The 15602-nt window shown below is 47.6% G+C and overlaps 1 protein-coding gene across 2 annotated transcripts; it reads left to right on the forward strand.

Moving 5' to 3' along the window:
* Positions 1-343: 343 nt before the first annotated feature.
* Positions 344-9659, forward strand: LOC144606995 (uncharacterized). 2 transcript variants are annotated; one of them, XR_013549041.1, is made up of 6 exons: positions 344-1048; positions 2689-2767; positions 3449-3560; positions 4977-5099; positions 6004-6194; positions 9369-9659. XR_013549041.1 is itself a non-coding variant. In XM_078423511.1 (5 exons), the coding sequence occupies exons 1-4, from the start codon at positions 356-358 to the stop codon at positions 5089-5091; spliced, it is 999 nt and encodes a 332-aa protein (XP_078279637.1). In that variant the 5' UTR covers positions 344-355; the 3' UTR covers positions 5092-5099; positions 6004-6665. The 2 variants fall into 2 exon arrangements, 1 of the variants encoding a protein (XP_078279637.1); XM_078423511.1 differs by lacking the exon at positions 9369-9659 and having other exon boundaries at positions 6004-6665.
* The last annotated feature ends 5943 nt before the right edge of the window (positions 9660-15602 follow it).

A 15602-nucleotide genomic window follows, 5' to 3' on the forward strand; every position in this document is an offset into this window, starting at 1 on the left:
TGTTTGAGCAATACAAGGGAAACTGCACAAAAGAGGAGGCTGGGGAGGAAGGGTGGGGGGAAATGGGCAGAAACAGTAAGAAAAAATAAAAAGAGAGAGATTAAGCGGGTAAAGTGAACTTCTCCTGGCACTGTGTTTTACTTTCAGTTTCATTTCCGACTCTGAAGAGTTTTGTTTCCCAATGTACCGCATCTGCAGCTCCTTGCGACATATGTAATGTGTCAGTGGGCGTCAGGGACCATTGTGGGGCTGTGCTGGAACAAGCGAGGAGACGCGGACGGACACCTCCTGCAAACTCCAAGCGACTCAGCACTTGGTTTGTTTTGTTGAAGGGACGCAGCCGGCGGCCAGAAGAATGCTGATTGTTCCGATCTCTCGCCTGCTCCAGCGACCGTGCTCGCTGGGCGCCCTGGTGTGCTTCGGCCTCCTGCTATTGTTCTATGTCCTTGCTCCGGACGGTCAGCAGCCCGGGGCCTGGGAGCTGGTCAAGCTTCGGGGGGAGGCGGCCAAGATACAGGAGGAGGCGGCCAAGATGCGGGGGGTGGTGATCAAGATGCAGGAGGAGTCGGACAAGCTGCGAGAGGGGCCGGTCAAGCTGCGGGAAGAGGTGAACAAGCTGCAGGAGGAGGCGGACAAGCTGCGAGAGGAGCCGGTCAAGCTGCGGGGACAGGCGGCCAAGATGCGGGGGGTGATGGTCAAGATGCAGGAGGAGGCGGACAAGCTGCGGGAAGAGGTGAACAAGCTGCAGGAGGAGGTGGTCAAGCTGCGGGAGGAGCCGGTCAAGCTGCGGGAAGAGGCGAACAAGCTGCAGGAGGAGGTGGTCAAGCTGCGGGAAGAGGCGAACAAGCTGCAGGAGGAGGTGGTCAAGCTGCGGGAAGAGGCGGTCAAGATGCAGGAGGAGGTGGTCAAGCTGCGGGAAGAGGCGCTCAAGATGCAGGAGGAGGTGGTCAAGCTGCGGGAGGAGCCGGTCAAGATGCAGGAGGAGGCGGACAAGCTGCAGGAGGTGGTGGTCAAGCTACGGGGAGAGGCGGCCAAGATGCGGGAGCAGGTAACAGGGCTGCGAGGAAAAGCCGGCGATGGAGGGCTACACTAGTGGACACTATAGTGAGGGGGCTACACTAGTGGACACTGTAGTGAGGGGGCTACACTAGTGGAGACTATAGTGAGGGGCTACACTAGTGGACACTGTAGTGAAGGGGCTACACTAGTGGACACTATAGTGAGGAGGGGCTACACTAGTGGACACTGTAGTGAGGGGCTACACTAGTGGACACTCTAGTGAGCGCCACACTAGTGGACACTATAGTGAGGGGGGCTACACTAGTGGACACTAGAGTGAGGGGGGGCTACACGAGTGGACACTATAGTGAGGGGGGGCTACACTAGTGGACACTGGTGAGGGGGGCTACACTAGTGCACACTATAGTGAGGAGGGGCTACAATAGTGGACACTATAGTGAGGGGGGGCTACACTAGTGGACACTATAGTGAGGGGGGGCCACACTAGTGAGGGGGGCTACACTAGTGCACACTATAGTGAGGGGGGCTACACTAGTGGACACTATAGTGAGGAGGGGCTGCACTAGTGGACACTATAGTGAGGGGGGGGCTACACTATTGGACACTATGGTTAGGGAGGCCTACAGTAGTGGACACTATAGTGAGGGGGCTACACTAGTGGACACTATAGTGAGGGGGCTACACTAGTGGACACTATAGTGAGGGGGCTACACTAGTGGAGACTATAGTGAGGGGGCTACACTAGTGGACACTATAGCGGGGGAGCTACACTAGTGGAAACTAGTGAGGGGGGTACACTAGTGGACACTATAGTGAGGGGAGGCTACACTAGTGGACACTAGTGAGGGGGGTACACTAGTGGACACTATAGTGAGGGGCTACACTAGTGAACACTATAGTGAGGGGGCTACACTAGTGGACACTATAGCGGGGGGGCTACACTAATGGACACTGTAGTGAGGGGGGGTACACTAGTGGACACTATAGTGAGGGGAGTCTACACTAGTGGACACTGTAGTGAGGGGGGTACACTAGTGGACACTATAGTGAGGGGGGCAACACTAGTGGACACTATAGTGCGGGGGGGCTACACTAGTGAACACTACAGTGAGGGGTACACTAGTGGACACTATAGTGAGGGGGGTACATTAGTGGACACTATAACGGGGGGGCTACACTAGTGGACACTACAGTGAGGGGGGTACACTAGTGGACACTATAGTGAGGGAACTACACCGAGTCCGCACCGACCGGCGATCCCCACACTAGCACTCGGGACAATTTACAATTATACCAAGCCAATTAACCCAAAAAAACCTGTACGTCTTTGGAGTTTAGTTTATTATCGCGTTTGCCGAGGTACAGTGAAAAGCTTTTGTTGCGCGCTAACCAGTCAGCGGAAAGACAACACACGATTACAATCGAGCCGTTTACAGTGTACAAAAATACATGATAAGGGAATAACGTTTACTGCAAGATAAAGCCAGTAAAGTCTTATTATAAGATAGTTTGAGGGTCTCCAATGAGGTAGATGGTAGTTCAGGACCACGCTCTGATGGTTGGTAGGATGGTTCAGTTGCCTGATAACAGCTGGGAAGAAACTGAACTACTTTAGAGAAAGTCACATTTTATTACATTTCATTTTTTTTCTTGTCTCTTTTTAAACAGATATCTGCTCAGAATGAAATGATCAAAAAACTGAAAGATCAGAACCGGGACTTGCAACCACAAATGGACAAATTGCAAGGTCAGCTCAACAACAATTTCATTTGCATAGCACCTTGGAGAATGAATGTTCCTATGTACCAGAGAGAAATATATATGTTGAATAAAATTTGCTGCTGAGCTAGTGAGTCAGAGAAGAGGGTCATAAATTCATAAGTGATAGGAGCAGAATTAGGCCATTTTTAGTCAGAGGGTGGGTAATCTGTGGAATTCTTTGCCACAGACAGCTGTGGAGGCCAAGTCAGTGGATATTTTTAAGGCAGAGATAGATAGATTCTCTATTAGTGCATGTGTCAGAGGTTGTGGGGAGAAGGCAGGAGAATGTGGTTTGGAGGGAGAGATAGATCAGCCATGATTGAATGGCAGAGTGGACTTGATGGGCCTAATGGCCTAATTCTACTCCTATCACTTATGACCTTAAGTCTACTCCGCCATTCAATCGCGGCTGATCTATCTCTCCCCCTCAGTCCCGTTCTCCTGCCTTCTCCCCGTAACCCCATGACACCTGCACACTTGTCACACCTGACACAAGGAGGTCACAGATGGGGTCATACAGCGTGGAACCCAGCCATTCGGGAGGGGGATGGTGTTTCAAAACTCATCGGGGAACACTGAAAAATCCTGGGGGGGGGGCAAAGATTCAGCTCAAAGAACTCCATCCTTTCTCTCCAAATCCACAATCTTCAAACTCTCATTTTGACAGGTAACCTTCGGCGCTGTCAGGCAGAGAGCGGGAAGCATGGACAACTGGTACAAGAATTAAAGGACAGTTTGGGATACTGTGGACGACAAAACTCAAACCTTCAGTATTCTCTGTGAGTCCCTGTGTCATTTAAAATAGAATTTGACTCTGGGTACCATTGGATACCTTTGGAAAAGAAGAGAAGTCGGCATGAAGCAGGAACAGGGGACTGACTGGCAAAGGGTAGTGTTTAGTTTAGTTTAGTTTAGCGATACAGCAGAGAAGCAGGCCCACCGAGGCCGTGCTGACTGGTGATCGCACTTACACCAGTCCCATCCAACACAGTCGGGACAGTTTACGGAAACCAATTAACTTACAACCCTGCATGTTTTTGGAATGTTGGAGGAGACCGGAGCGCTAGGGTGGCGCGGTGGCGCAGTGGTAGAGTTGCTGCCTGAGACCTGGGTTCGATCCTGACCATCGGTTCCGTCTGCACGCTGTTTGAAAGTTCTTCCTGGGTGGGGTTTTTTCCGGGCGCTCCGGTTTCCTCACACATCCCAAGGACGTGTAGGTTTGCAGGTTAATGTAAGGTTGTGAATAGTCCCTGATATGTGAGGAAGTGCTGGTGCACGAGGTGAACGCTGGCCGGCATGGACTCGGTGGGCCGAAGGACCTGTTTCCACGTTGTTCCTCTAAACTAAAACCCAAGCAGTCGCAGAGAGAAGGTACAAACTCCGTGCAGACAGCACCCGTAGTCAGGATCAAGCCCGGTAAGTGCCGTAAGGCAGCAATCCTACCGCTACGCCACCGTGCTGCCCGTAATGGGTTATGGAGGGAATTGCCCTGTGAGTTTGGATGACTAAAGGCCAGACCAGGTCAGAGCGGCACGGTGGCGCAGCGGTAGAGTTGCTGCCTTACAGCGAATGCAGCACCAGAGACCCGGGTTCCATCCCGACTATGGGCGCTGTCTGTACGGAGTTTATACGTTCCCCCCGTGGTTTTTCTCCGAGATTTTCGGTTTCCTCCCACACTCCAAAGACGTGCAGGTTTGTAGGTTAATTGGCTTGGTAAATGAAAAAATTGTCCCTAGTACAGGTATGGGGGTATGGGGAGAAGGCAGGAACGGGGTACTGATTGAAAATGATCAGCCATGATCACATTGAATGGCGGTGCTGGCTCGAAGGGCCTAATGGCCTCCTCCTGCACCTATTGTCTATTGTCTATAGTGTGTGTAGGATAGTGTTCGTGTGCGGGGATCGCTGGTCGGCGCGAGCCGAAAGGGCCCGTTTCCGCAGTGTATCTCTAAACTAAATTAAACGAAACTAATATATATATATATATATATACATACACGCACACATAATGTGGATACAGTAGAGTTCTATTGTTTGCAAATGCCTAATCTGCTTCCATGACTTTTAAAAATAAAACAAAAAGAGATCCAGCTCGTGGAGGTGGAATTAAAATTAACAGGGAAAGACCTTTCATCAACCTCAATTTTATAATAATTGGAAGTTAATTCAGAATTACCTTCATTTATTTCTTCCAGACACGGCTGCCAGGATCAATCGTGCAAACGGCAGGATAATAACATGCTGTGGTACATTTTGGCTTTTGTTTTGGGCTTGTTCCTGGGTTGTGGCCTAGCCAATTGCTCCAAATGACACGAAGGGTAAGTTGAAGCAGGCATGGGTCAACCTATGCACAGTGGGTGGGAAATAAAGGCAGGGGGTGTGTGAGAGGGTGCAGGGTTCATAAGTCCTCAGACAAGAATTAGGCCATTCGGCCCATCATGCCTGCTCCGCCATTCAATCATGGAAGCAGTGAGGTGTGGGTGGTGGGAGGTACGGGGAGAGGGGGGGGTGAGATGTAGAGATTGTGGGGGGTGGGTGATAGGGTGTGGTAAAGTTAGTGATAGTATGTGTTTGATTGGGGAAGGGCTGTGGGCTAAGGGTTCGGTTGGGAGTGAGAAATGGGGAGGGGCTGGGGGAAAGAGCAGTGGGAGAGGGAATCATTGGGACGACAAATTGTGGACGCAGCCCAGATCATCACACAAACCAACCTCCCTTCCTTTGACTCCATCTACACCTCACGCTGCCTCGTCAAGGCCAGCAGCATCATCAAGGACCAGTCTCGCCCCGACCACTCCCTCTTCTCCCCTCTCCCGTCGGGCAAGAGGTACAGAAGTGTGAAAACACGCACCTCGAGGCGAGCAGATGGCTGCTTAATCTCGAGCTCCCGATAGCAAGTTAAAACTAACCTCCCTTAATTCACTAATTGCCACATAAGAAGGGTCTCGACCCGAAACGTCACCCATTCCTTCTCTCCCGAGATGCTACCTGACCTGCTGAGTTACTCCAGCATTTTGTGAATAAATCGATTTGTACCAGCATCTGCAGTTATTTTCTTATACTAAATTTATGACTGAGTTTTTTGAAGAAGTGCTGGGATCTGATTTCTTCCCAAGACCTCTCATGCTTTTGCATGCTCACCGAGTTGGACCTACATCAACGAATGTCTTGAATACCAAGCCATCTAGATCAAGTGTGTTTCTGGTTCTTTTTCACTACTTTCAGGACAAACATCGCATCATCACCAGACAGAGGCAGGAACTGTCTTTCCGCGGGCATCGGGTGTTTTTTCATGAGGATTTCAGCGTGGAGCTGGGGAGAACGTGCAGCTTTTAGGGAGATAAAATCCCTGTTCTACAAAAAAGGGGTTCGGTTCGGCCTCCTGTATCCTGCCCGGCTCCAGGTCACTCATGAAGGTAAAAAACACTACTTCAATACACCAGAAGCTGCCAAAGAGATTTACTACTCGTGCTAGGGAGATGATGGCCTTGAAGAGCAATGACTTTTTAGGATATTCATGCGGCATTGGCACAGCCTCTTACGGCGGTAAACTGTAAATTTTTGTAATTGTGGAATTCGATTGAGCTGGATTGCCATGCCCCTGAATCTGATCAATGAGTCGAGGACTTTCAACCAGCGAAAACATAAACGTCTAGAATTGCTCTCTGGGGTACAATTTTTATTCCTTTGTTTTTGTAATGCTTTGCTTAATCTGTGTTATCCTTAGCCTATATACCTCAAAGGCAACGGTAAAACAAACAACCGTACAATTTTGAGGAAGGGAGCCACCTTCAATTGGATTTAAAGTTTTAGTTAGGGAGCGCATCGGAAGTTTTTTTGTTTTTTTAATGCCTGCGATCATCCTCAGTTGGGGAGGAAGATCTAGGTTTTGGGGGTTAAATGATTTTTTTTGTTATTGTCAGGGGATGAGGGAAATGTTTTGGGTAATGGCAGCTTTCTTTTTGAATATCACAAATTCATTAGACATTTTTTTTTGTGTTTTCACATGCAGCCTTTTCATTGTTTTGGATGGCAGGCCCTGTATGTATTCTTGAAATATGTATTTTAAATTATGGCTAATGGTAACATTGATGGAGGCCATCCTGTGAGGTTTATATCCTGGAATGTAAAGGGGCTTAATGGTCCTGTTAAAAGAGCTAAAGTTTTTTCTCATTCAAAGCAATTAAAAACAGATATGTTACTTCTACAAGAAACTCACTTAAGATTGGAAGATCATAATAGATTGTGTAAAGCGTGGGTGAGTCAGATTTTTCACTCTAGATTTAATAGCAGGTCCAGGGGTGTGGCAATATTAATCACCAAAATAATACAGTTTACACCATCTGAAGTAGTCAGTGACCCTAATGGCCGGTTTATTATAGTTACTGGGTCTCTTTTTCAAAAACCTGTCGTCTTAGTGAATGTTTATGCCATTAATTGGGATGATGTCTACTTTGCAAATAAGGTTTAGTCATTCAACAGAGCTTTATTTGTCATTCGGTACCAAGGTACCGAACGAAACTACATAGCAGTCACACACGAAAAAGAACACAAGACACATGACCCCAACACATAACGTCCATCACAGTGACTCCAAACACCCCCACACTGTGATGGAGGCAACAAAACTTCCACTCTCTTCCCCACGCCCACGGACAGACAGCTCGTCTCCGACCGACCCGCACAGTCCCCGCAAGGGGATGGAAGTCCCCGCGGCCGAGTCGCACCGGGCGCTGAGACGTCTCGCGGCCGAACCGGGCGGTGGAAGGCCCCGCGACCGAGCCGTGCGCAGCTAAGTCCCGCGGCCGAGCCGCACCGGGCAATGTTAAGTCCAGCGGCCGAGCCGCACCGGGCGATGTTAGGCCCCGTGGCCGAGCCGCACCGGGCGATGGAAGGCCCCGCGGCCAAGCCGCACCGGGCGATGTTAAGTCGGGCGATGTTAATACCTGATCTGAACACGTGTCAGCTAATCTTTTCGGGAGACCTGAACTGTGCTATTGATCCACTGCTTGATAGGTCTAGTTCCAAGGGGATATCTTCTGGTATGACAAAGACTTTCTCACTGTTTATGCAACAAAATGGCTACGTGGACTCCTGGAGATTCTTGAACCCAATTGCTAGGCAATTCTCTTTTTTTTTCCAGTTCACCGCTCTTTCTCTAGAATAGATTACTTCTTTATAGACAGTTCCTTTATTCCTATGGTTAAGAAAATTGAATATACTGCCATAGTAATATCAGATCACTGGCCTGTGATACTGGACCTAGATTTTCCTTTAAACATTAGAGAACGACCTCTTTGGAGACTCAACTGCCTTTTGCTTTCCAATGAGAAATTTTGCAGTTTTGTATCGGCTAACATAGACATATTCCTCGAGACTAATAAAACCGAGTCGGTATCATGCTTTTTACTTTGGGAAACTTTAAAAGCTTATTTGAGAGGTCAAATCATATCTTATACCTCATATGCCAATAAAGAACGTAAGAGGGAAATGCAAACCCTGTCACAATCCATCTTGGTTCTGGACAAGCAATACTCTGAGCAACCCACTGCTGAATTATATAAAAGCCGTGCTGATTTACAAGCAAAATTTAATCTTCTATCTACTAACCAATCAGAACAACTGATTCTCAGGACTCGTGGTCTCCATTATGAATATGGTGACAAGGTGAGCCGGCTTATGGCTCACCAGCTGAAGCGTCAAGCCGCGTCACGACTTATTCCTCAGATAAGAGACACACACCAAAATATAATAAGCAATCCAAAAGAAATTAATAATAATTTCACAGCCTTTTATTCTTCTCTTTATACCTCAGAATTCCCCTCAGACACAACGAATATGGAACGTTTTTTAGATGATTTGGAAATACCCACTCTTGAACCAGAAGAGGCAGAAGATCTAGATCAGGCTCTTGGGCAGGAAGAGATTAATAATGCCATTATGGCGATGCAGAGTGGTAAGACCCCGGGCCCTGACGGCTACCCATTAGAATTTTATAAGAAATTTAAGGATAAGCTCATACCAGTTCTTTTAGAAATGTTTCAAGAATCTTTGGAAAATGGTTCCTTACCCCCCACCCTTTCACAGGCATCTATTTCACTTCTTCTCAAAAAAGACAAGGACCCGACTCAATGTGGATCATATCGCCCTATCTCACTTTCGAATGTAGATGTAAAAATTTTGGCTAAGGCGCTGGCTTGCCGTTTAGAACGCCAACTTCCCAAAATAATTTCAGAAGATCAAACAGATTTCATTACAAATCGTCATTCCTTTTCTAATATCCGTCGACTGGCCAGTGTGGTTTATTCGCCCAGTGCTTCTCCGCATCCAGAGGTTGTTATTTCTTTGGATGCGGAGAAGGCGTTTCATCGAGTGGAGTGGCTATATTTGTTTAGAGTCTAGGAGAGGTTTAGACTTGGCACAAAATTTGCAGCCTGGGTCAAGCTATTATATCACTCACCTTTAGCATGTATACAGACAAATTATTGGCGATCTGAGTATTTTCCATCAACACGGGGCACTCGCCAAGGCTGCCCACGGTCTCTGCTTCTTTTTGCGATTGTAATTGAGCCTCTTTCTATTGCACTTAGATCAACCACAATACTTCAGGACATTAGGAGAGGAAACATGGAACATCGTGTGTCTCTATATGCCGATGACCTTCTTTATGTGAGTGACCCTACAGCTAGCATCCCTGCAATTGTGTCCTTGTTAGATCAGTTTGGAACTTTCTCTGGCTATAAACTAAACCTCCAAAAAAGTGAATGCTTTCCCATCAACCTAGCCCTACAGATCCGACAGGAATCCTTGCCTTTTCCCTTATCTCAAGATGGTTTTGTATATCTAGGAATACGCATTACCCGCTCTTTTACATCTCTGTTTGAAGCTAATTATAATAATAATAATAAACATTTATTTTTTATAGCACTTTTCCAAGTGCTCAAAGATGCTTTACAATACAGTCAAGACATAAAAACAAACAAACGAACTGTCCTGACGGAGAAGCGGCGAACAAATAGCGCCAGCGTCCTCTCACGTCAGGGTCCGGCAGTAGACGATAAAGAACACAAGACACACAATTACAATTTTAACACAAACAGCCATCAGTGATTGCTCCAGGCACACCCTCACTGTGATGGAAAGCAAAGAAAACTCTTATCTCCTCCTCATTCTTCTCCCGTGGTGCCACGAGGCGATTGAGGCTCCGAATATTTGAAGCCCCCACCGGGCGATGGAAAGTCCCAGGGCCGAACCGAGCAGGCCGATGAAGGTCCTGATCCCCCACCGGGCGATGGAAAGTGCCGCAGCCAGGCCACGCAGGGCGATGAGGGGCCTGCGAGCGGGTCAAACAAACCTCGCGCTTCGGGGCGGTCGAAGCTGCTACGGCTGGAGCTCCCGAAAGCCGGTCGCCAGCCAGGGACCTGCGAGCTCCCAATGTTGCGGTCTGCAGGGCCCACGGCCGAAGCCTCCGAGATGTTAAGTCCAGGCCCTGCGACCAGAGTCTTCAATGTCGATCCCAGCTGGAGGCCGCCGACTCCACGGTGTTAGGCCGTAGCGCGAACGGAGATATGACACGGTAAAGGTCGCATCTCCGTTGAGGAGATTGGAAAAAAAGGTTTCACCCCCCCCCACATATACAGAGCTAAAAATAAATCAAAACGTACATTTAAACGATAACAATTGACAAAAAAACAAAAAAAGACAGAGACACCGCCGGTGAGCCGCAGCTGCAGAACGCAGCCACGCCCCAATTATACATCTCAAGTTAGCCAAATGAAGGCTGACTTTGAGAGATGGCGTAGTCTACCCCTTACTATGGCTGGGAGAGTACAGTCGGTGAAGATGACTGTACTTCACAGATTTCTTTATTTGTTCCAGTGCTTCCTATCTAAGTCATTTTTTAACTTAGTTAACCAATCTATAACCTCCTTTATATGGGCCAATAAGGTTCCAAGGGTTAATAAGTGTACTCTCCAAAGAGGTCGTGAAGCAGGTGAACTGGGCCTTCCTAGTTTTATTCATTATTATTGGGCATCTAATATCCAAAAGATATAATTCTGGCTCCACCGACCGGATACAGACTGGTGTCTGCTTGAGTCACAGTCTTGTTACTCCTCGTCTCTTCCAGCTTTAGTATATTCCTCCCTGCCATTGAAACCCTCTTGATTTACATCCAATCCTGTTGTACTATCCACCATCAAATTTTTTAATCAATTTCGCTGTCACTATAAGTCCACATCAGCTTCAGTTCTGGGTCCCGTTCACAGTAACCATTTATTCCCCCCTCTACACTTGACTCAACCTTTCGACAATGGGGTTTGAATGGTCTTAATTGCATTAAGGATTTATACACCGACAACATATTTGATAGTTTTGATAACCTGTGCAGAAAATATGGCCTCCCACATAATCATTTCTTTAAATATCTTCAGATCCGCCACTTTGCCATGAAAACATTTCCTTCTTTTCCTGATCTCCCGCCTGTCAGTGTTGGATAAACTCACTCTTACCTTTGCAAATAAAGGACTGATCTCTGTATTATATTCTCAATTGATGTCTTTAGGGGATCAAAACCTGAACAAAATTAAAATTAGGTGGGAGGATGACCTTGGTATGGATTTGTCTGAGGAATGCTGGACAGAAGCACTGAAAAGAGTCCATTCCTCGTCATAATGTGCTAGATTGGGGCTCATACAATTCAAAGTTTTACACAGGGTTCATTTAAGCAAAGCCAGGCTTGCCGACATCTATCCGGGGACAGATGCTGGCTGTGATAGGTGCTCCTTCTCTACAGCCAATCTAGCTCACGCATTCTGGTCCTGCCCCAAACTTGGTGACTACTGGACAGTGGTTTTTAAAACCATCAATGAAGTCCTTGGGGTGACAGTGAGGCTTTGCCCGCTTGTAGCTGTATTCAGTGTAACAGATGGAACTTTGGGTTTAAATGCAAACCAGTCTGACATCATTGCATTCACATCACTTTTGGCCCATAGGAGAATTTTGCTGGTCTGGAAATCTCCAACACCTCCATCTGCTGCCGCTTGGCTAGAGGACGTAATGTTCTTTCTAAAACTAGAAAAGATCAAATTTACACTGAGGGGGGCTGTGAAATTTTTAAATTCAAAATGGGAACCTTTTCTGTCATACTTTGAGAATCTAAAAGAACAACCCACTGACTGAGGGCACTTGATCGTAGTTGGGGATCTGCCTTTAATTATGTTTTACTTTTATTTATTTACTTATTTTTGTTTACACAATTGCCGATTACCTCACAGGATGGCTGATGCATAATGAATGAGTGTATCCTGAACCATCTGACATGCTGTAGATATGTATGGGCCTGCGTCTTGGAAGAATGTAGAGGATTTGCTGTCAAATTGTGCATTTGTATTTGTGATATGATGTATTGTGAACACATCAGCTGCAAAGGGGTGTCCAGGGAGGGTGGGTGAGGGTTATTTTTGGTGTTATATATAAAAAACAAAATGGAGGGGAATGTAATGCATTACGTCATTCGTATTGTATCTTTCTGCAATAAAAATAAATATTTAAAAAAACAAGAAAACGCACACCTCCAGATTCAGGGAGTTTCTTCCCAGCTGTTATCAGGCAACTGAATCATCCTACCACAACCAGAAACACTGATTACACTGCGAGAGGCAGAGCGAACGGCGGGGTTTGCTTACTAAATTGGCAGCCGTTCGACTCCTTGGCGTACTACACTTCAGTATAGGCGATTTAGACGGAGTGGTCCATCTTGCTCCTCCAGAATCTTTGGGAGTGACTCAGCGGGTCAGGCAGCATCTCCGGAGAAAAGGAATAGGTGATGTTTCGGGTCAAGACCCTTCTTCAGACAGAGAGAGAGATGCTCCCGGACCCACTGAGTTACTCCGACATTTCGCGTCTACCTTCCATGTAGACCAGCATCTGCAGCTCCTCCCCACACGTTCAATTAACATCTCTGCTGTTTCCACGCTAAGTGTGATTTGTTCCTGGTCCATACCCTCAGCGGCTATGGATTTAATGTGTGTGTATGTGTGTTTTTAAAATTCTGATTCAATTTATAATAAAATATATCACGATTTTTTTTTTAAACCACAGGTCGCAAATCAGATTTTCTTGCTTCCACTTTATTAGAAGTCCTGTTATTCCCAACCCCCGCCTGGATATTGTTATTTAATTTAACGGACATGAATGTCATGGTGGTGCAGCGGTAGAGTTGCTGCCTCACAGCGCCAGAGACCCGGGATCGATCCCGACTACGGGTGCTGTCTGCACGGAGTTTGTATGTTCTCCCCGTGACTGCGTGGGTTTCCTCCGGGCGTTCCGGTTTCCTCCCACACTTCAAAGACGTGCAGGTGTGTGTAGGATAGTGATTGTCCCTAGTGTGTGTAGGATAGTGATTGTTTACGGGGTGACCGCTGGTCGGTGTGGACTCGGTGGGACGAAGTTTCTGCGCGGTATTTCTAAACCTGAAGCCAGTAGTCAGAGCTTTGAATCGGTGACGTTTCGGGTCAGGAACCTTGTTCAAACTTACCGATCCACATTGAGTCAGTCTGAAGTTGGGTCCCGACCCGAAACGTCGCCCACTCCTTCTCTCCAGAGACGCTGCCTGTCCCGCTGAGTTAGTTACTCCAGCACTTTGTGTCTACCTTCCGAATCAGTCTGAAGTTGGGTCCCGACCCGAAACGTCACCCGTCCCACGTTGAATCCTTCATGTGAAGCTGGCGGCAGACTATCCTGGCAACAGGCCATCCGCGGAAACAACAGACAATAGGTGCAGGAGGAGGCCATTCGGCCCTTCGAGCCAGCACCGCCATTCAATGTGATCATGGCTGATCATTCTCAATCAGTACCCCGTTCCTGCCTTCTCCCCATACCACCTGACTCCGCTATCCTTAAGAGCTCTATCTAGCTCTCTCTTGAATGCATTCAGAGAATCGGCCTCCACTGCCTTCTGAGGCAGAGAATTCCACAGATTCACAACTGAAAAAGCTTTTCCTCATCTCAGTTCTAAATGGCCTACCCCTTATTCTTAAACTGTGGCCCCTGGTTCTGGACTCCCCCAACATTGGGAACATGTTTCCTGCCTCTAACGTGACCAACCCCTTAATAATCTTATATGTTTCGATAAGATCCCTGGGAGAGGTGAAGCTGCCGAATCCGGAGACTGGGGACCAGAGGGGAGGGCGGTGGGGTTGGTGGGCGATGGACGCTGGACAAGGGGATGGTTGGAAGTGCTGGGGGTCTGACCTTTCGCACCCTGGAGCTCGGCTGCAGGCCTTCCTCTCCCACCACCACCCCCCCCCCCCCCCCCACCACCCTTTTTAAAAATCATACAAATACTTTTATTCAGAAAGCAAAAACAAGCATACAAAAGTAACACGATCAAAACTGCCCATTTTGGGCATTTGTTCTCCATCTCTCTACATCACCGTCTACATCCCTTATTCCCCTTTACTCTGACTCTCAGTCTGAAGAAGGGTCCCAATTCGAAATGTCACCCATTCCTTCTCTCCACCAGAGATGCCGCCCGGCCCGCTGAGTTACTCCAGCATTTTGTGTCTATCATTGCAATTGACCTTCCCCAGATTGCCTTACCTTTATGTCTTTCTCTGTGGTAATAAACGGAGGAGAATTATTCATTGAGGAGTCATTACCCTTTATTAAGAATAAGCGGTAGGCCATTTAGAACGGAGATGAGGAAAAACATTTTCAGTCAGAGAGTTGTGAATCTGTGGAATTCTCTGCCTCAGAAGGCGGTGGAGGCCAATTCTCTGAATGTATTCAAGAGAGAGCTAGATAGAGCTCTTAAGGATAGCGGAGTCAGGGGGTAAGGGGAGAAGGCAGGAACGCGGTAGTGATTGAGAATGATCAGCCATGATCACATTGAATGGCGGTGTTGGCTCGAAGGGCCGAATGGCCTACTCCTGCACCTATTGTCTATTGGTAATACAGTATAATCTCGTAACGAGAAGCCACTGCTCTAGAGGTCACACCATCCCTAGCCGGCCTGGCCTGGGGTACTCTGTTGCCGGCCCTGATTTGTCCTGGGTTTTTTCTTGCTTCCAGTTCCCCCCCCCTCACTCTCTCCCACCATCATCTGAAGAAGGGTCCCGACCTGAAACGTCACCTATCCATTTTCCCCCGAGATGCTGCCTGTCCCGCTGGGTTACTCCGGCACTTTGTGTCTGTAGACTGATGGGACTGAAGGCTGATAAATCCCCAGGGCCTGATGGTCTGCATCCCAGAGTACTTAAGGAGGTGGCTCTAGAAATAGTGGAAGCATTGGAGATCATTTTTCAATGTTCTATAGATTCAGGATCAGTTCCTGTGGATTGGAGGATAGCAAATGTTATCCCACTTTTTAAGAAAGGAGGGAGAGAGAAAACGGGTAATTATAGACCAGTTAGTCTGACATCAGTGGTGGGGAAAATGCTGGAGTCAATTATAAAAGACGAAATTGCTGAGCATTTGGATAGCAGTAACGGGATCGTTCCGAGTCAGCATGGATTTACGAAGGGGAAATCATGCTTGACAAATCTACTGGAATTTTTTGAGGATGTAACTAGGAAAATTGACAAGGGAGAGTCAGTGGATGTGGTGTACCTCGACTTTCAGAAAGCCTTCGACAAGGTCCCACATAGGAGATTAGTGGGCAAAATTAGGGCACATGGTATTGGGGGTAGGGTACTGACATGGATAGAAAATTGGTTAACAGACAGAAAGCAAAGAGTGGGGATAAATGGGTCCCTTTCGGAATGGCAGGCAGTGACCAGTGGGGTACCGCAAGGTTCGGTGCTGGGACCCCAGCTATTTACGAT

This window comes from Rhinoraja longicauda, chromosome 28, assembly GCF_053455715.1.
Source record: "Rhinoraja longicauda isolate Sanriku21f chromosome 28, sRhiLon1.1, whole genome shotgun sequence".
Taxonomy (NCBI): Eukaryota; Metazoa; Chordata; class Chondrichthyes; order Rajiformes; family Arhynchobatidae; genus Rhinoraja; species Rhinoraja longicauda.

Coding starts and splice junctions, on each gene's coding strand:
- LOC144606995 (XM_078423511.1), top strand. CDS start 356: ATGCTGATTGTTCCGATCTCTCGCCTGCTCCAGCGACCGTGCTCGCTG. Junction 2,768..3,448: donor ACAAATGGACAAATTGCAAG/GTCAGCTCAACA, acceptor TCATTTTGACAG/GTAACCTTCGGCGCTGTCAG. Junction 3,561..4,976: donor TCAAACCTTCAGTATTCTCT/GTGAGTCCCTGT, acceptor TATTTCTTCCAG/ACACGGCTGCCAGGATCAAT.